The following is a 20,938-nucleotide window of genomic DNA, read 5'->3' on the forward strand; positions in this document are numbered from 1 at the left end:
TAGTTTCCTGGACTTCCGAGCAATATCTGAATTATTGCATTTCCTCAAGCTAAAGTAAAGTTGACTGAGTTTTCTTGGTGTATAATAAATCATAGCTATTAGAAATGGTAAAGACTTATTTGGTCATTTAGACGCATCTCCTTTTCAGTGCAGGATTATTTTCCATTGTATATTATTCAGTACTTTGTCCACCTCAGTTATAAATTATTCAATGAATGGTTCTTTCATCAATACCCTTGGAAGGCTATTCTATTGTAAGTGTGGCAAAGAGTCCTCTGGCACCTTATAGACTAACAGACATGTTGGAGCATAAGCTTTCATGGGTGAATACCTACTTCATCGGATGCATGTAGTGGAAATTTCCAGAGGCAGGTATAAATACGCAAGCAAGAATCAGGCTAGGGATAACGAGGTTAGTTCAATCAGGGAGGATGAGGCCCTCTTCTAGTAGTTGAGGTATGAACACCAAGGGAGGAGAAATGTAAGTGTGTCAACAAAATGAAGAGACAATATAGAATGAGGGGCAGTGTTATAACAACGTTTTTCACTCATATCTTATATTTTTTATACTTAAATGGACCCTATCAACTTGAAACTCACATTTCTCTGCAACAAAAATTCTCTCTCTTTTAGTTACAAGTAGCATTTAAGATTGCTAGAACTGCAAAAATTTACCAAAAACTACTTTTTGCTATTTTTGTTTGTTTCCTTTGAGTATTTTATAGTGCTTCCTCCCCATTGATGTGAAGACACTTGTACACAGAGCAAGGGAGCAGAAAACTGTTTAATATAAAAAAATTAAGGATTTTTTTTAAATTCCAAAGCATATTATTTAAAGGATGCTTTATCAGAAACTAGGGTTTTCTGAAAACAGTTTTAAAAAATGTGTGTGCCTTTCAAGTATATTACGCTGTAAAGTTTGAAAATAATAGCTAAGTATGTATCAGCACTTCAGCATAAGCCTCTGAAGCGTCAAGAATAAATTTAAATGAATTGTACCTATAGGAGTAATTCGCCACGTGGGAGATGCCTTGAAAGATCATTCTTCCAAGTCCAGAGGACGAATCTGTGCCATAGGAATTGCACCATGGGGCATTGTGGAAAATAAGGAGGATCTGATTGGGAAAGATGTAAGTCTCTTCTATAAGAAAACTCTCATGTAGTGGGATATCAACTGTGTAACAAAATGCATGTTTCGTCTGTTTGCAGTTCTTGTGTATTTGTGTTTTTCCCTCTTTCCAAAATATTTCTAGAGCTAAAATTAGTGTACATTATTGTAACAAATTCTCCATCTGATTATGCTCAAAATGTTTTGCTGAGGAAAGGAGGAAGAAGGTAACAGTAGCTGGGCAGGTATGTTGCATCTGCTCCATGTACAAAGAGGAAAGGAAGAAGCTGAAGGTGATAACTTTCCTTTAGTCTCTCAATGGAAACATGAGAGAGGGTATATTTGTCATCAGTGTCCTAAGGGTTAATAGATGTTGATTGATTTTAGTCTTGAATTCCAGCATATTGCACGTGGCTCTCTGATCTCCAGCAGCTACTGTTGATGACACAAAGGACAATTCATGCAAGCTATGAAGCGTGTTCTGTTTTCAGCCCAGCTACAGATATAATAGATGTATCATAGATAGACAATGCCTGTGTCCTTCTAGGAAGCTGATTACTCTTGAGAACGCTTTTTCAATAAAGATATACTTACGATGTATACATTTCACTTGCTGCCATATCAATACAAAATAAGTAGAGTGTGTGTTGCTAAAAAAGTACTACTTTAGTGCAAGTAGCAGGGGCCTGTTTTTTGCGTACTGGAAAGTGTTGGGTTCTAACCCAATGCCATATGCTGAGAGTTTTGTAGACAGCCAGGGTGCTCATACAGGTGCAACACATGGGATTCATTATAGATTGGCACTCAGTTGTTGAATATGAATTACTCAGGGCTCCAGGTTATTCAGAAGAAAATGTTGTAAAATTGGGTGAGGGAATTACACAATACAATTGTTATGGAGAAGGTTTTTAGCCTTTGTAAAGAAGCAAGGGAGAGACCCTTTAGTTACTGGCTGGACATCTAAAGACAGGCTCGTCTTTATTTCAGATTATAAAGGCCTCTATTACTAGATTCTCTTCCTGGTGCTGCATGTCGTTATGTTGAAAATTGTGGCTGTGGGTTTGTTACATGTGTATATAGTAGCAAGTAAAGCCTTTTTTTAATCTTTATGCACGTATCCTTTTGACAGGTGTCAAGAGTTTACCAAACAATGTCAAACCCTTTAAGTAAGCTCTGTGTGCTCAACAGTTCTCATACACACTTCATCTTAGCGGACAACGGCACACTTGGTAAATACGGAGCTGAAGTTAAGTTGCGACGTCAACTGGAAAAACACATCTCCCTTCAGAAAATTAACACACGTAAGTGCAGTGGGAGATTTTAGACAAACTGCGAACATTAATATCTTGAATAAGTGGATTTTTAAAAAAAAATATTTTTGTTGGACTGAACTTTAGGTTTTTTTGTGCCAGCTGTTGACCAGAGACTGAAATTTGATCAGATCAGTGTAACTGGGACAAAAACATGTGCTGCCTGATTACTAACACAGAAGGCTTGAATCTAACAGGAGGGAAACATAGAAGAGTAAGGGTCAGAAAAGGAGGAAGGGGAAGGTGAGGAACAGTAGGGAGAAGGGAATTCAATGACACAAGACTTTAAGTGAAAGAGAGTCATGAAGGAAAAGAAAGATAGATATTTGTGTACTTCTAGCCAATGTTCGGAGGCCTCACTGAATACACACCAGAGAATAATGCTTCATCTAATTCCTTTTAATCAGCATTCTGTGAATCTCTGTGGTTCCTGTCTCCAAGAGTGTGTGCTAACATTTTTTATTTCTCTCTATTTGGGTTTGTATCCCTTGAGTTTCGTTTTGAATTTCACAATCAAAATTCTGCAACTCTTCTAATGAATGTAACCAGAGATTTGGATTTTTAATGAATCTCTAACCTAGGCAATCTCACCTAGTTTAAGGGTTTCACATGTAAAGTTTCATACAGATCTGCTGCTTGCTTACTTCCCCATTATCCATTTCTAAATCATTTATCAGATGCATTTTATGTGATTTCTCTCAAGGCTTGATTGGTGATTTCTTTCTCCACTGAACCTTCTGTAACATCCTGATCTCAAAAAAATGTATAAAAAAGTAGATAGGTAAATGAGAGAGATGGCTGGGCTGATTTTCTTGTGGTTGCCCAGCAGTAATTATTTTTATTCTAAATAATGCATAGTTATTGAATAATGTCTCAAAACAGGAGGCCAATTTGGGAATCTGCAACTGAGACAAGGGCAAAACGAAAACTGCATTCATCGACATGTCAGCTTTAAAAATTTTCTGCTGCCTCTTCAGACATATCATTGAAGTTTGAGTCTCTTGAGCTTATTATCAGAGAACTGGAAATGGGCACACTTTTAAAATAACAATTAAAAACGTTAATTAGATCTCCTGAGTTTGAGAATTTGGCATTCACCAGGTATGGATTCCTAAACTCTGGCAGGAATAACGAGACTTGGAAATACTCCATGTTATCTAATAAATATTAATAGTCAATGATTTTTTTTTCCCTCACCCAAAAATCAATGGGAGGAAAAACACTATCATTAATAATTGACTCTACTTTTTAAAGTCTGTGATCTTGCTTGGTGTGTGGGGTGGGGATATGAGGGAGGTGAGAGAAAGAAGTTAATATGAAATAATATTATTTTTTAGAACAATGCACGGATACAAAATTTTTATCTGCATCCAATCCATGGGTATAAAGCGGATATTCACAGATTTGCAGGACTCTAATTATTTTCTCTTTCTGACACCCCCAATTTCATGAAGGTCTTATGAAATATTTAAAATCTTTGTAAAACCAGGGTTTTGTAAAAATAAACTTTGGCTTTGATGTGAATTTCAGAGAACATGGAGATTTGGGGTCAGAAAATCTGGTTTTACATAAGTAATGTGATTTTTATTTTTGAACCTGTTAGGAATCTCAACTTCAGCCAGGTTTCAGAGTAACAGTCATGTTAGTCTGTATTCGCAAAAAGAAAAGGAGTACTTGTGGCACCTTAGAGACTAACCAATTTATTTGAGCATAAGCTTTCGTGAGCTACAGCTCACTTCATCGGATGCGTCAGCCAGTGGGCCAATCTGTTCTCTCAGTTCCAATGCAGTGCTTTTACAGTGGTGTAACTGAGAAGAGAATTTGGCCCATTACTTTTCAAATCAACAATAAGTAGTATATGTAAAGGGGGCTTTTTAATTTCAAGATTGAAAAAAAAGTGATGATTTAAAAAAAAATCATTAAAAATAAAATCTTTCCAATAGTTGAAATAAATCTGAATACTTTAGTGCCTCAGGTAATGCTGATTATCCTAGGGAGCTTTCAGTGGCTGTTATTTATTAAATAAGAGGAAATCAATTCAAAATAGCAGTGGCATAGGGACTGATAGCAGCTACTAATTGGGGTTTTTAAACGGTCTTTAAAAAGCCAAAGAACATAATAGAGTGTCAGGTAAAGGCTAAAGCACATGTGTTGTGTGCACTTCTGGAGTTTGGTTTGCTTCCTTTCTTGTTTAATTGGTGTTTGGTCATTTCACCATCTATAAAACTGAAGTTGGGAATCTGACAAAGTACAGGAGATAAAAACATGCTCTGTGGGAAGCCTCAGTCCAGTTACTAGTGGCCACATAATTTAAAAAATAAGGCACCCCAAGTGGCACTATTTGGCACCCTTGTTGGATGTCTGAGCAGAGATGTGAAAGGATTTAATGGGCATAAAGACTGAACCCAATCTCTGGGATCCCTCCAGATCAGATATAGGACGCATTGGTGGGACAGTGTCCTACCGCTGTCCATGCTGTGCCTGTTCTGCAGAGAGAGGAATTAAATCTACAGGGTTGCTGTTGTGGTACCTTCCACAGTCTCTCAGTTAACTTTTTAAAAAAAAACAGACAACCTCTTTATGAAAAGTTGATCATTTTACAGAATTAAGCACTTGATCCAAATGCTCATGGGCAGTGAAATCAGTCAGCTTGCACCTAATGCTTTTTGCCTTGCATTTTCCTGAGGTGTAAGTGACCATGTGACCAAGATTCCAGTGATCATGTGACCTGTGGGCTTCCCTTTGTCATCCTATGCCTGGAGATCATAGTGAGGCAGGGACAGCAAAGGGATGCTCAGCTGTCATCTCTTACATCGGCCAGCCATTTCAACCTAATGATAAAAAGAGCAAATTAATGCTTTTATCTGAAGAGAAAGCATAGGTGGATATCATGTTGAGGATGACCAAACGAGTCAAAAGTAGCAAGGAGACAATAGCCTGGAGCCATCAGAATATTAATTGGGGTAATACGGTATTAGAGTTAGTATAGCTGATCTAGCTGCAGATGGATTCTAACAAGATTCCCACACGACTGAGACTGCAAAACGGATCACCTACTGCATGTGTGAATAAATAGACAGTAAGTAGCAGGACCGAAGAAAGTCAGCTGGGAGACATTTTGCTTGCTTTCTTTTGGGGCTGTGGAGAAATGTAGGCAATATCTTTCACACCATCACCCAATCATGCACACCCTCCATTTCTTTTCCTGACGCTTTCTCGTTGCTCTGGTTCACTGGGAAGCCATAACATAGAATTCATACACATTCACAGCGTTCCACCTCTTTGAAACAAACCCAGCACTGTTACTGGTGTTTAATGACACACCTGTTTCTTTTACAGGACTGGGACAAGGTGTTCCTGTGGTTGGGCTCATAGTTGAAGGGGGTCCCAATGTGATCTCTATAGTCCTAGAATGTCTGCGAGAAGAGCCACCTCTCCCTGTTGTGATCTGTGATGGCAGTGGACGAGCATCTGACATTCTGTCTTTTGCACACAAATATTCTGAAGAAGGGGGGTAAGATTTTTGGGACCATTACAAAGGCTGTGGACAGCGCAGAGCGTTGGTGGGGTGATACTACCCAGTTTGCCTCTATGTTGCCAGTAGAGGTGGTTGAAAATTTTGAAATTTTGACACAAGCTTTCATTCAAGTTAAAAAATTAAATTTTAAAAACAAAAGGATAAAATGCTCACAAAAATGTCCTGTTTTTCAACCAGCTCTCGGTGCCAGTTTGATCCCAGCCCAGGTGGCAATGACTAAAAGTTGTTACCACCTGATGGCTGTTTTGGGACCTACTGACCTAAGTTTGGCTGTCTCATCCCTATCGTAAATGTCACTGTCACACAATCCCTCACCACAAATGACACTATAATTTACAATTTATTGGGTGCCTTGGCAGTGAGGCTATGAACTAAGCATTGGTCTACACGACAGAATTACTTCAGTGTCAATAATCCACATTCCTGAGTGACGGAGTTATACCAACCTAAGTGCCAGTGTAGACAACACTATGTCGGGAGGATAGGTTCTCCTGCTGACATTGCTACTGCCTCTCATGGAGGTGGATTAACTCAGCTGATGGGAGAAGCTCTCTTCCGTCAGCTTAGAGCATCTTCATTAAAACACTACAGTAGCACAGCTGCATCGATGCAGCTGTGCCAATGCAGCATTTAAAGTGTAGACCTGCCATAAATGGGGCCAAAGAATGACCCTCCATATCAGGACTGAGGTAAATTGGCAGAGGGCCTTTATAAGAAGCTTGTGCTATTGTAGAATGTCACGCCTGTTCGATGGATAAACAGAGAATTTCATTCTCCAGGGGTGTCAAACAACACGAACGCCTTCACTGAAGAAAAATCTGTCTGAGATAGCTATCTTGAAATTAAATCCGGGTGGAGACAAGTCACTGTTATTTTTACCTTGATGCAACTTCTTGAGGTAAAACCTGTACACCCTGCTCAACCTGAGGTTGAGCCTGACTTGTTAAACTGAGATAAAAACTAGCCTCATTTCTTCACTAAGATTTTACATCAAGATAGCGATCTCAATGTAAAAGATGCATTTTTTAAAATTATTTTGCAGTGAAGATTCAACTAGATACTTAATGCTTATGCATGTGCTTAACTTTAAGCACATGAGTAGTCCTGCTGACGTCCCTTAAAGTTAAGGATTTGCATAAATATCTTGCTGGGCACCTAAGTTCACACACTTAAGTTGGGGTGTTTTTTACATGGTTAATAATAATAATAATAATTAATAATATTTTTAATTTACCAACACATTTCTCGGTTTTCCCTCCTTCAGCATCTTTCTAGTCTCCTCGAGTGTATTCAAATTTAATTGAAAGAACTTATCAGAAATCAGTCTGTTTGATCGCTCTCTGCTGCATGGCTGTCTCTTGCAGTATGCATGATGCTATGTCCAATTTTCCTATCAGATGATGATGAGATAACTGCATTCAGGCTATAGAAGTTGCTTGATAAGAAGAATCTTTGGAGTCCCTGCTTTCATATTAGAGAGAATAATTTTCTGATGAGCTCTGAATTTATCTACATTTTGTAGCTTCAGCAGTTTTGCCGCTCTGAATGCCTGCTGGTAATATTTGCCATCTTCTTGAAATAAATGTTTTATGAAGAAACCAGTTAAGATTGGAGGGCTTACATCTCATGTTACTTTCACAGACCAAATCAAATCATTTAAACATTGCTGAAACATTTTCAACTTTTTTATATATATTTTTCTTTAGACTTCATATTTTTAAATAGTCTGTATGAGCTTCCAGGCTCCCCTTGACAAGAACTCACTTACAAATACAGTACCACTCAGTAGCATAACACAATACACCCATCCCACTCTCCCCAAAATCCCATTCCTTCAGCTTTACAGAAAAACATTTGCAGCATTTTAATGTAAAATGTCCTCTGGAGATTTCTGGATACTGAACTCCTTGGCTGATCCCCACATGGAGGTACAGAACATGTAGCATCATTGGCTATCACCTCTGTGGATGAAAAGATGGTTCAGGCTCCTTGCCATTCAGTTTTTGGTTCCTGTGTTAAGATTTTTAGACATACGGGAACCAATTTTGGTATGGATCTCATGAGACTATTGCTAACTCTTTTCATTAGTCCCATAATCTTATATCATAAAATAGGAAGATCCTGGATAAATTATATGTTATCAAAACAAAGAAACTGGACTGATGTAAAAAGTTTTGTTGTTTGTTTTAATGATGGAGTATAATTTATATTATTTTTAGGTATTTTATTTTATTTTTCTATTAGGATTATAAGTGAATCCCTCAGGGACCAGCTTCTAGTAACCATTCAAAAAACCTTCAACTACAACCGGAACCAAGCCCATCAGCTGTTTGTCATTCTCATGGAGTGTATGAAAAAGAAGGAACTTGTAAGTGCCATAACATTCATTCATGAATGCCTTAACCTCAGTACAACCCTACCCTTCCTTTCAAATGCCATTTACATATTATTACTATTTATCTTTCATTCACAGAGTGCCAGAAATGTATACAGTGATTCACAAATATAAACTAAGGCAAGATCATGCCCAAATTCCCATTTCAAACAAGTTACAGCTTAATGGCAGATTTGGGCCCTAAAATAGACATGATGGGAGGATCAGATGCAGAAGATAGTGAAAAGATAATTGGAGGAAGGATTCCCAGAAGAAGTGATTTTAATCTTTTTGTCTTGCAGTCTTTTACAATAGACTTGTCTTTTTTAAGTCCTGGGGGAAAAAATTGTTTTAAGTGTTCTTAAGCATCAATGTAATTCCTGATCCATGCTTGCCATGACAGTATTATCCACATCATTGAGTCACACTCCTTTAAGTCCCACCAGGGGAGAAACTCACTAGTAAGGAAAAGAAAATTGTCTTGGATTCATTATTGTATTTATCCATCATCCGTCAATAGTGCTTGTACTCATGGGGTTAGAGCCTGTTGTTTTTAGCATGCAAAATGAACCAATGAATGTTTCCACTTGGTTAATTGCAGCTGTGGAATTTTTTTCATATTTTCATCGTATGAATATATCCTCCCTTGTGTCAAGGGGTAGATTTCCAGTTAATTCTTTTTGGTTGCAAAGCTGAAGCAGCAACTTTCAAACAATGACATTTTAACAGCTTTGTTTTTAATAGCAGTTTCAACTGGCTAAGTCTAGCTTTTTCCATTTTCAGTGTTGTTTTTTCTTTTCTAAATGCTGGTTATTTTTAGAGGTGGGAGTGGGGCTGAAATACCAAACCCCTCTCTCCTAACTACCTGCAGTAACCAGGTGTGCCACGCTTTTAGTATGAAATTTAGGACAATTGCCTTATCTCTGCTATACCTGATTTTGTCCCTAGTGAAGCAATGCCACATCTCCATGAAGTAGACTGAGAGGAGGTAACTAGGCAGAGCATTAGTTGGAAAGAGGTGCAGCTCTACTCTTGAGGGAAGAGAACATCTCCTATCCCTTTATGACAGGTTTCAGAGTAGCAGCCGTGTTAGTCTGTATTCGCAAAAAGAAAAGGAGTACTTGTGGCACCTTAGAGACTAACCAATTTATTTGAGCATAAGCTTTCGTGAGCTTCAGCTCACTTCATCGGATGCATCTGATGAAGTGAGCTGTAGCTCACGAAAGCTTATGCTCAAATAAATTGGTTAGTCTCTAAGGTGCCACAAGTACTCCTTATCCCTTTATGATTAGAGTGTCTATATTTCTCTCCTCTATTTCTTCTTCCAAAATGCTTCCTGCTTCTTAGGACTAAGTCTGCCAATCCCTGTCTGCCAAGGGAATGTTGGACCTGATTCCCTATTACAGGATCCTCTGAACCCGGAGTAGGGAATATGGGGGAACAGAGGATGGTCTGAAGAGGCCCCAAAGAGCAGAAGATCCCTTTTTATTTGTTGGGACTTTTTAGTCAGGATTTCTTGGCTGTGATTCAGCCGGAGGGTTAAGAAACACCTCTGCAACTGACTAGAGTGTGAGCTGAGACCCACCTCGGAGAGGGAAAATGGGGCAACGAGCAGCTAGAAGTGGAATACTAGGCCAGCACAAGGCACTATAGGGATGCCACACACCACAACAGTCTGATCTTTGTGAACAAGTTGACCCAGATCCTCCAAGATATTTAGATGCCTAACTCCCATCGAAATAATTTAAATCCATGGGATTAGGCACTTAAATACCTTTGAGAAGTGGGACCATAGTTCCCCCTCATAACATGGCACTGTCCACTGAGAAGTGTCAGGGGGGGAAAAGGATATTCATGTTTGTTTTTTTTCCCCAGGTAGTTATGTGATATCTGCAGCAGTTTGCATTTCCAGAATGGGATCTGATTCTTGCAGATTAAATGAACAAATGTTTAACCCAAGTCTAAATACTAAAGCTTACGCTTAAGGCTGAGTTCAGCCACATTTACACTGCAATAAAGGGAGTACTCATGGAGTGAGGTGCTACTCCTTGTGTGTAAGAGCAGCAGATTCCAGCTCCTGCTCCTTACTCATGCATACTCCACTGACTCTCAATGACAGTTTTGACTGAATAAGATCTAAGTTAAGGACTTCTGAATTTGGTCCAATGAATGTGTGAAGCCAGTAAAAGATTCCATTGGGTCAGTTCTTCCCTCAATTCTGCTAATGCTGGCCTCATTGTAATCAACAGGAGCCGCACCTGTGTAAATAAGCCATGTATTTCTGTCCATCTCAAACTGAAGTCTGTACTATGTTATATGGTTAGCATGATAAGGCCACAATTTCAGGCCTGATTGCAGGTAAAATGTACGGAACCCCACCCAACACCATTAATATGAACCAGCATCCGAAGACTCCATCAGGAAATGTTCTCAAAATCCTCAAGTCACATATTATGCTAGTCTGGAAGGCATCATCTTTTATTATAAAATCTGACTCCGGCAGTCAAAGCATCAATCAAAGGATGACTTTTCACAGCCTTTTGCTGCCAAAACAAAATTTAGTAAGTAACAGAATAAGTATTCAGCAATTAGGGTAAATAATGGGAGTTATGAGACCAATTTTATCAGCTTAAATATTAATCCTGATGTCCCACTTTGAGGATAAAGAGCAGCAAACAGAACATTCAGAAATCCAGTTAATCAAATTTTCTCCATCAAATCAACTCTGAGTCTCAGCAGCCCCCAACTCTTTCCCCTTCTTCTGTCATAGTCTTCTCTGTAAATGTATAAAAAAGAAGCTGATAAAGAGCTAGGAATCATAAAATAGAGATAGAATGAATTTTAGAGACTTTAGCTATTTTTCTAGTCCTGTGATGAGCTGGGTATTAGTATTTAAATATCTGATATTTTTCTCCAGATCCAAACTTTAGGTAAAAATCTTGGCTAATGTATGATGTTCACAACACCATTGAATATTGTATACACTCAGTAACAGTAGTGTTAATGTGAACCCATCTTCTGGCATCCCAGAGCACAAACAATCTCTTCAATGGGCTGAATTGATGGGGTCCTGGCTGGGTCAAAAAGCCAAGGTGTGCACAAAAAAACAACCAGTCCACACCCCTGATCTCCAAAGCCACTATTAGCTCCAGCTGAGACAGGGCAGGCTGGCTGTGGGTTTGGAGGGGAGACAGTATTAGGATGGACACCTCTGACCCACACTCACCATGTTGTGTGTGGGGGGCGCTTTTGGAGAGGTGCTTATCTGCTGACCTCTTGTGGAATTTGGCCATTTGTTATTAAACATCCATGGTTTTGGCACAAGGTGCAGGCTCTTCATTCTAATAGTTACCTCTGTTGGCCAGGAGGCACTAACATCAATTCCCACAAATTTCAAAATAAGAATTAAGTCCTTCAATGCCAGTCTGTAATTCCCTGCCTGTTTAGTGTCATAGTAGCCTCCTGTTTTTCCTGAATGTTCTTTTCCTTGACTTCCAATAATTTCCTTTTGGAGGTACATCATAAGGTGACATCATTCCTAGTGCTGAACTCCCATTGGTACTCTGGGGAGTTCAGCATTTGCACCAAGGAAAAATTATGCCATTTCAAATTTACCTCCATTCCTTAGATTTTTATGTTTCTTAGTTCTCAGACCGTAGTTTCCTAAATAAAGGCCCAGTCCTGTGATTCTTATGCAATTTTTACTCAATCTTACTCAAAGGACTGAACAGAAACTGAAGTAAGGTTCCAAGGATTGTGACATAATGGCCAATGTTGGTATGGTGGATCCCACACTTTTCTTGGCAGGGAGGCTAGGATGCCACCCCTTACCCCTGCTCTTGGGGCACCAAGGGACCCGCTAGTGGCCCAGGAAGGTGGTAGAGGAGGGACGCAGAGAAGGGGTCGGGGTTTGCTCCTCACTCTGAGCCCCAGCCCCACTCAACCCCTGCAGATTTCTTACCCTCTTCTTCCTTGGGTAGGGTTACCCTCAATCCTTGACACTGGGGGAGGGAGTCTCCCTGCTCTGCTGGGGCAGGATCTCCATTCCTCCGGTTCTCTGGTCTTTCAATTCTCAGCAACACACCTCCAAATTCCAGTCCTCTCTCCTTCCTCACTCCACCTTGTCTGCCTGGAGCAGGGGTTTTTTATTAGGCTCCTGGCAGGGCCTTAATTGGCTACAGGTGCTCCAATTAACCTGTAGTAACCATCCCTAGTCTACAGGACCAGGACCCTATTGTGCTTTGTACATACACATAAGAAGAAAGATGGCCCCTGCCCCAGGGAGCTTACAGTCTAGTAGATGCTCTGTTTGAGTTGGGTGAATTGCTTACTTTCTCTGTGCTTCAATCCCCATCTGTAAAATGGGAACAATAGTATTTCCTTTCCTCCCACCCTGCTGTCTGCCTTGTCTATTTAGATGCAATCTCCTTGGGACAGGGACTTTTTCTTATTACATTTGTGTACAGCACCTAGAACAATGGGACCCCGATCTTGTTTGAGTCCTCTAGGTGCTATTCTAATACTTATTCTAATAATTATTCTAATACTAATTCTAATAATGCATAACAATCACTAATGCCCAAAGTTATTTACCAGATTATTCTTCTAATCTAGTTATTTTTATTGGGCAATCATAAAGAAACATAAATAGCCTATCCTCCTCACAGCATATAGAAGTACTTTTCAGAAGGCCAATATGCATATATTAAAACTCACTCAAGTACTCAAAAGCGAAACATCTTTAGATATTCTGGGTTAACGTAAAAATGATAGAGTAAAGGACATTTACAGGTGTAAGATACTCTAGTCTCAGAATCAGTGACATACTGTAGGATACCTTCATTGAAAGCTAGATATTTAAGTCCATTTTACTCTCCAGTTCTCTGCCACAGAAGTTGTATTTTCTAACTGAGCAGGACATTTATTAATACTTGAAGCACTGACCATACAGGAAGTCAGTGTTCCTATGTTCCTTTGTCACACTTTTTTTTTTCAAATCCAGATCAAGTTTGCATAGAATGTAAGTATCCGATCTTTTTTATTTTTTTTTTACTGTAACTGTGTTTAATAAAATATATTGTAAATCCCATTGTGCTTTCTAGGTTCAGCCCTGCAAGATGCTGTGCACTCTGGCCCTGATCCAGCAGAGCACTTAAGCACATGTTTAACTTCAAGCATCTAAATAGTCCCACTGACTTTAGTGGACTGCTCTTGGACTTAAGTGCCTGGCTGGATCAAGGCCAGAATGCTCAGTATCTGGCAGGTTTGAGCCCTCTGTTTCTAATGACACTAAGCTGATGGAGTCAAAAGAAATCTTACCTTTTTTATAGTGCTTTGGCACTTCTTTTCTAATGCCAATCAGAACTCAGAAGGACAGTTGCAAATATGAAAAATAATGCGGCAAAAAATTAAATTGGCTTTTTTCCCCAAACGTTTTCAATGAGGTTCTGGTTTAAGGTTCAGATTGGTTCTTGTTTTAGCCACCTGTCCCTTTGAAAAAGGGCTGTGAACAACTGCCTTGGCAGTGCTTGTGGGAACACGGCACGTGTTCTCTTTGTGAGCGTGCAAGGGCACAGTGCACACCAAAGAAGGTGAGGAGGGCCCGGGGAGCAGAGTGTGCTTGGTGTGTGAAGTGGGGTAGCAAACGGTACCATCCAAAGGGTGTACTCTCCACTCGTACGCTTTGGGCAGGAATTGTGCTGCCAGAGGCAAATGCTTCCTGCAGCTTTCCACCACCGCCAACATAGGTCACTGACTGTATGTGCAAGTCACACCCATACCTACCAGCTTGGTGAAAGAGGGGGGGCGAGGCACAGGAAAAGCAGGTTTGCAGAAAAATGTCTGAAGGAACTTGCTTTGTTAAGGCATTTGTCAAGTTTCCTCCCCCACTCTGAACTCTAGGGTACAGATGTGGGGACCTGCATGAAAAACCTCCTAAGCTTATCTTTACCAGCTTAGGTCAAAACTTCCCCAAGGTACAAAATATTACCCCCGTTATCCTTGGACTGGCCGCTACCACCACCAAACTAATACTGGTTACTGGGGAAGAGCTGTTTGGACGCGTCCTTCCCCCCAAAATACTTCCCAAAACCTTGCACCCCACTTCCTGGACAAGGTTTGGTAAAAAGCCTCACCAGTTTGCCTACGTGACTACAGACCCAGACCCTTGGATCTTAAGAACAATGAACAATCCTCCCAACACTTGCACTCCCCCTTTCCTGGGAAATGTTGGATAAAAAGCCTCACCAATTTGCATAGGTGACCACAGACCCAAACCCTTGGATCTGAAAACAATGAAAAAGCATTCAGTGTTTTACAAGAAGACTTTTAATAAAAAATAGAAGTAAATAGAAATAAAGAAATCCCCCCTGTAAAATCAGGATGGTAGATATCTTACAGGGTAATTAGATTCAAAAACATAGAGAACCCCTCTAGGCAAAACCTTAAGTTACAAAAAAGATACACAGACAGAAATAGTTATTCTATTCAGCACAATTCTTTTCTCAGCCATTTAAAGAAATCATAATCTAACACATACCTAGCTAGATTACTTACTAAAAGTTCTAAGACTCCATTCCTGTTCTGTCCCTGGCCAAGACGACTACAGACAGACACAGACCCTTTGTTTCTCTCCCTCCTCCCAGCTTTTGAAAGTATCTTGTCTCCTCATTGGTCATTTTGGTCAGGTGCCAGCGAGGTTACCTTTAGCTTCTTAACCCTTTACAGGTGAGAGGAGCTTTCCCCTGGCCAGGAGGAATTTCAAAGGGGTTTACCCTTCCCTTTATATTTATGACAGCATTATTTTTCACTTTTAACTCAGTAGATTTGATTCAGTAGAGAGAGTTTAACAGGGCCTTGCCTTAATCAAGTTTTTGGAATTAAAAAATGCCAAATCACAGGAGGCTTTACCTGCTGAGTAAAAACTCAGACAGTAAACTCATTAAGCAGAGTGTGTCTCAAGGCTTCAGATAAGACTGTCCAGAGCAGCGTGGTGATTTGCTTGACTGAGCAAGGCTTCTACCTCGAATGATTCTTTGGTGACTTTGCTTATTTTCCTGTAATGGATGTAACTTTTCCTATGCCTCTTCCCCCTGCTAAATCAATGTCACTGTACCAAACACATTTTTTCATAGGTACAAAATTGATACAAGTTATTGAAAGTTGAAAAAAATTGCCATGCCAAAAGGTAGACACAAGTTTATACAGTAAAAGGATGCTTTTGGGTGGAGATGTGCTTGGCAACTCTTGGTCTGTTATATTCGGAATTACCATAATTTAAACATGTCGGATGCCGTTAGATTATCAGATTATCCTGTGTTTGAATCCCATATTACATTATTTTTCTTCCTGCCTTTTTTTTTAATGAAGAACTTTATTTCAATTATCGTTTATTAAAAGCAGACTATTTTTGTAGTTTTCTAGGCACTAATAAGCAACTGAACCAAATATCAATATAAATATTCAGTTTTGTGCACAAGAGAGTTGCCTCCAAGGTTTATCTAGGATTGTACTTTTTGCCAATGCATTACTTAACTTTCATCTCAAACTGCGTGAATGTTAAATTCAGTCAAAGAAATTCCATAATGGTTATTTCAGGTATTAGTGAGCAATTCATAATACTGTAAAATACTAGAGATGGTTGGAAAACTATATAAAATTGGCACAGCAATTTTGTCCCGTGTTTTATGTCAAAATCTGTTAGCGAAAAAATTTCATCAACATTTAAAATTTTGATTTTTGTTTTTACTAGTTGTATAGTCAGTCAAAGAACAGGACAAAGATATGAAAGTTTTCACCCCTTTTTATTTGTCAAAATTAGAAATTTCAATGAAGAATGTAATTGAAATAGCAAATTTTGAAAAAATTCAAACAATATAGAAACATATGCAATTTATCTCTCTTCTTTTCTCTCTCTCTTTCACTTAAGCTATGTCTACACTGGCAATTGAACGACAAAACTTTTGTCTTTCAGAGGTGTTAAACAACCCTTCCACCCCTGAAAGACAAAAGTTTTGCCGCGACAAGTGCCAGTGTGAACAGTGCATTGTCAGCAGGAGTGCTGTCCTGCCAACAATGCAAACACTGCTCCTTGGGGGTGGAAGCTTTTTCTCTGCAGGAGAGCTGACAAACAGTGGCTATACTGCCCGACATTGAGCAGCACTGCTGTACCGACACAGCCTTGTCACTAAAAGCTGTGTAGTGCAGACATAGCCTTATTCTCTCTTTCTTTTGTTCTAAGTAACGTTCCTGAGTTAATTGTGTGTTTGGTTTTACTCTCTCCTATAGATAACTGTGTTCCGTATGGGTTCTGAGGGGCAACAGGACATTGAGATGTCCATTTTAACTGCTCTACTTAAAGGTGAGTTTTTACACAGGCAACAAATAAGGATGAACAAACCCACTTGAAGAAAAAAAACCCCAAAATAAACAATTGCTCTGTGTGGGTCATTCTAAATACCAAAACTTTTGACTGTTCTGTTCCTATCAGTTCAGATCAGTAACCTCAAAGCGTTTGGTGTTTTGGGTTCAGGTCTGATAAGATATGAGCCCAATATATAAGGTCTAGGTCTGAACTTTTCCATAGCATTACCCTGAAGTTTCCACAGTTTCCTTCTTCCACTTGGGCAGGAAATACCAGAAGAACAACCTTTCTCGTTTTTGTTTGCAGTGTTGTTGTAGCCGTGATGGTCCCAGTATATTAGAAAGACAAGGTGGGTGAGGTAATATCTTTTATTGAACCAACTTTTGCTGGTGAAAAAGACAAGCTTTCAAGCTACACAGAGCTCTTCTTCAAGTCTTGCAAAGGTACTCTGAGCGTCACAGCTAAATAAAAGGTGGAACAGATTGTTAAGTAGTTAACACATATTCTAAGGGACCATTCAAGGTGAAGTGGCCCATTAACACCACTGCAATCAGAGGACAAAAAAGGGGGTTAGTGGGTTACAGATTGTTGTAATAAACCATAAATCTGGTGTCTTTATTAAGACCACGATGTTTAGTGTCTAGCAAAGTTATGAATTTAAGCTCCCAGGCGCGTCTTTTGAAAGTGTTGTGCAGGTTTCCTTTGCGGATGAGGACTGAGAGGCCAGATACAGTGATCACTTTGTGAAAAGTGTTCATCCAAGCCTGCAGGTGGTATGGTGTTATCATTTCTTTGTGTGAGTTCATTCAAGAGCATAGCGATTGTCCTGTTTAATCCACATAGTTGTTATTGGGGGCATTTAGTGCACTGAATAAGGTACATCACCTGTTGCGACAGACATGTGTAGGACTTATGGATCTCGAAAGGTGTGTTGTGGGGTATGTTGATCATTGTAGCTGTGGAGATATGTCTGCAGGTTTTGCATCTGTTGTTGGGTATGTCTTCACTACCAAGGTTAAAGCGCTGCCGTGGCACCAGCACTGGGAAAGAGCTCCCCAGCGCTGTAAAAAAACCCCACCCCCATGAGGGGAGTAGCTACCAGTGCTGGGGGTGTGAAAAAACACCCCCCTGAGTAATGCAAGTTTCAAAAGCGCTGTAAAGTGGCAGTGTACACAGTGCACCAGCACTGGTAGCTACCCTTCTCATGGGGGTGAGTTTTTTACAGCGCTGGGAGAGCTTTAGGGGAGCCAGGGCAGCGCTTTAACGTTGGTAGTGAAGACGCACCCTCAGGCAGGGCCGGCTCCAGGCCCCAGCGTTCCAAGCAGGTGCTTGGGGCAGCAGTTAGAAAGGGGCGGCAGTTCCTCCGCCCGCGGCGGCAAATCGGCGGCAGCGTCTCCCTTTTGCCATCCAGGGCGGCAGTTTTTTGTCACTGCTTGGGGCGGCAGAACCTGTAGAGCCAGCCCTGCCCGTAGGCTATATCTACACTATGCGGCTTTTAGCGACACGGCCGTGCCGCTTGAAGGCACACAGTGTAGCTGCTGTTTGCTGGCAGGAGAGAGCTCTCCTGCTGACAGAAAACTTCCACCCCCAACGAGCTGGTGCTGCTCACACCAGCGCTTGTCGCTGACAAAACTTTTGTCTCTTGGGGGGGTGTGTGTGTGTGTGTGTGTGTTTTTAACACTTCTGAATGACAAAAGCTTTGTCTTTCACTTGTCTTTTTTGTCTTTCACCTGACCCGGCGGGGCCCGCTGGCAGCCTTAGTCTTTGTCTACACTGGCATTTTCATCATTAAAACTTTTGTCGCTCACGGGTGTGAAAAAACACACCCGTCCCCCAAACGACAAAAGTTTTAATGACGAAAAGCGCCAGTGTGCAGAGTGATTGGTTGGCGGGAGCTGCCCTCCCATTGACGAAGTTACCACTCCTCTTGGAGGCAGTTTTATTTTGTTGCTGGGAGAGAGCTGGGCGACAAAGAGCGGCTACACTGCTGACCTTACAACGGCACAGCCGCAGCGGCGCAGTGCAGACCTAGCCTCAAAAGCTTGTCTCTTTCACCAACAGACGTTGATCCAATAAAAGATATTACCTCTCCAACCTGTATCTCTGAGCTGTCTCACGGTGTTTCAATACATCCGGTTCCAGTCCTGGCCAGTGTATGCAAAATGATAAATACCATGGGGAGAGGGAAGAAGTTAACCAGATTTTTTAAACCTCAAAAAAAAATTTAGTTCAAGGATTGGGGTAAGGCTTTGTAGTCACTTCTAAATGCAATTGGTTTGTCTGTCCAATAAGCTCTCTACCCCCCACCCCCCAATCTAAACCCCCTTACCTTTGTGGCTGAGTCTGTCTTTGTTGGAACAACTGTTATTATCAAATTTTATGCACTTTGGAAGTTGATACCAGTTGATTACAAAAGAGACTTTAGGTGAAAGATATAGGGAAAAGAGAAGCATGGGGTTAAGGAATCACCAGACCTGTGTTTAGAGGATCTGCCAAACTGCTGATTATACTCTATGGAAGGGAGGGGAGCAGTATTAGGGATAAAGTCAGCAGGGTTTAGAGAAGGAAGAAGCCTTTCAGAGGAGCTGCTTAAGCTCTGATAAACGTCTAAACTGTTAACAAGGAGTGGGGATTTGTTATGGAGTGGCAGTAGCCCCTGAAACTTAGCTTAGCCACCCACACTTAGTTTAGCCCCCGAAACTTAGCTTAGCCACCCACACTTAGTTTAGCCCCACAAAACTTGTAAAAATATACCCAAAGTTCAACATAGCAAATGAATAAAATCCCATTTCCTATTCAAGCGATCCATTTCCCATCATCTCCCAGTAAATTATCTGTACCTTTACATAAATCCTAACAAAAGTGTTTGGTTTAGGGTGTGGGGTGTAAATCAGATGGGTGATAATGAGGACGGAGGATGATATGGCAATGCGGAATGAGCTGGATCACTCAACTGGCTGGATTAAGGGATCCAGCCAATTCCCCTCTGCTGAGTCATTTCCAGACATTCTAACACTTGAGTTTGGTTTTGTTTGTGGTTTTTAAAATAAATCTTTGTAAAGAAAGTAATGTTGGTTTGGACTGTTAGCTGGATTCCAAAGCACACTCTCAGCCATAATGCTCTTATCATGAAGATTTTTGTTTGTGAGCTAATCTGAAACTTTTGAGATTATTCTATCATTCTGACAATTATTCTTTAACATTCAAATTACATAAGGTTGTTTAAACAACATTTACAGAGAATGATATTGTGTCACTAATGTGGATAAATGAGACAAGACCAATACCCTTGCTAAAATAATTAAGGGACTAAAGTCCATTTCTGTGAACTGCAAGGAACAAGAGAGAACGTTACTACTCCCAATTTTGAAAAGATTATTGGGCTGAATCCTCAACTGGTGTAAAAAAATCATAGCGCCATTCATTTCAACATAACTGCTCACCTTTACACCAGCTGAAGATCTGATCTAATCCCCAGAGAATTAAATTACAGGGGTGTCCACTCATTTACATGAAGTGTGAAATGCCAAATACTTTTGTTTGCTTAGGAACCAACGCATCTGCACCAGATCAGCTGAGTTTGGCATTGGCCTGGAACCGTGTGGACATTGCACGCAGCCAAATCTTTGTCTTTGGACATCACTGGCCGGTAAAGCTGCTTTTCCTAGACCGATTATTTGGCAAATAATTTTAAATTAAGTGGCAAATATCCCTTCCCTGCCTTTGATTTTCTTGGCAATGACAAGTAATGTTGAATTCTTTTGGTATGCATGATGGCCTGATCTGGGATATTCCATATGGACAATTAATTATAAAATATCACTAGTCTACCTTTTCCAAAAAGCTAATAACGACAAAACTCGTGTGCTTTGGAAATGAAAAGTGGCAGCATAAAATTAGCAAATGAATGTATTCATGTTTCCTCTTGAGGCAAGAAATTCAAATAATGGGGCCTGATTTATGCTGAGTGCATATCTACACTAGAAATTTAAATCGACCTATGTTAGGGCATCACTCTAACTACACTGATATAAGTCCTAAACCTCTCGTGGTTCATGTACACACTGCCATCCTTCTGTTGGTGCTGTGTGTCCACACTAGGAGTGCTTCCATCGACTTAAGAGGGGCACTGTGGGGGTCTGAGAACGTGGGCACTCAGCTCCATGTGCAGCTCCCTGCAGGGGAGCCCGGCTGCCCCTCCCCCACTGCCCCCCCCGCCCCAGCTCTTGGCTCCCTGCTCCCCACC

General features: G+C 40.5%; 1 protein-coding gene and 1 long non-coding RNA gene across 2 annotated transcripts in view; one reads left to right on the top strand and one right to left on the bottom strand.

The window, feature by feature from the left end:
* Window positions 1-20,938, top strand: part of TRPM1 (transient receptor potential cation channel subfamily M member 1) — a 136,628-nt gene that overhangs the window by 68,058 nt on the left and 47,632 nt on the right. Inside the window, exons 5-10 of the mRNA XM_073303660.1 lie at window positions 1,006-1,130; window positions 2,238-2,409; window positions 5,758-5,932; window positions 8,201-8,324; window positions 16,617-16,689; window positions 20,241-20,341. Coding sequence (XP_073159761.1) covers window positions 1,006-1,130; window positions 2,238-2,409; window positions 5,758-5,932; window positions 8,201-8,324; window positions 16,617-16,689; window positions 20,241-20,341 — 770 coding nt within the window. The remainder of the gene's footprint in view (window positions 1-1,005; window positions 1,131-2,237; window positions 2,410-5,757; window positions 5,933-8,200; window positions 8,325-16,616; window positions 16,690-20,240; window positions 20,342-20,938) is intronic.
* Window positions 1-20,938, bottom strand: part of LOC140894877 (uncharacterized) — a 99,835-nt gene that overhangs the window by 23,083 nt on the left and 55,814 nt on the right. The gene's annotated exons all lie outside the window — the stretch shown is intronic.

Source organism: Lepidochelys kempii, chromosome 10, assembly GCF_965140265.1.
Source record: "Lepidochelys kempii isolate rLepKem1 chromosome 10, rLepKem1.hap2, whole genome shotgun sequence".
Lineage (NCBI taxonomy): Eukaryota > Metazoa > Chordata > Testudines > Cheloniidae > Lepidochelys > Lepidochelys kempii.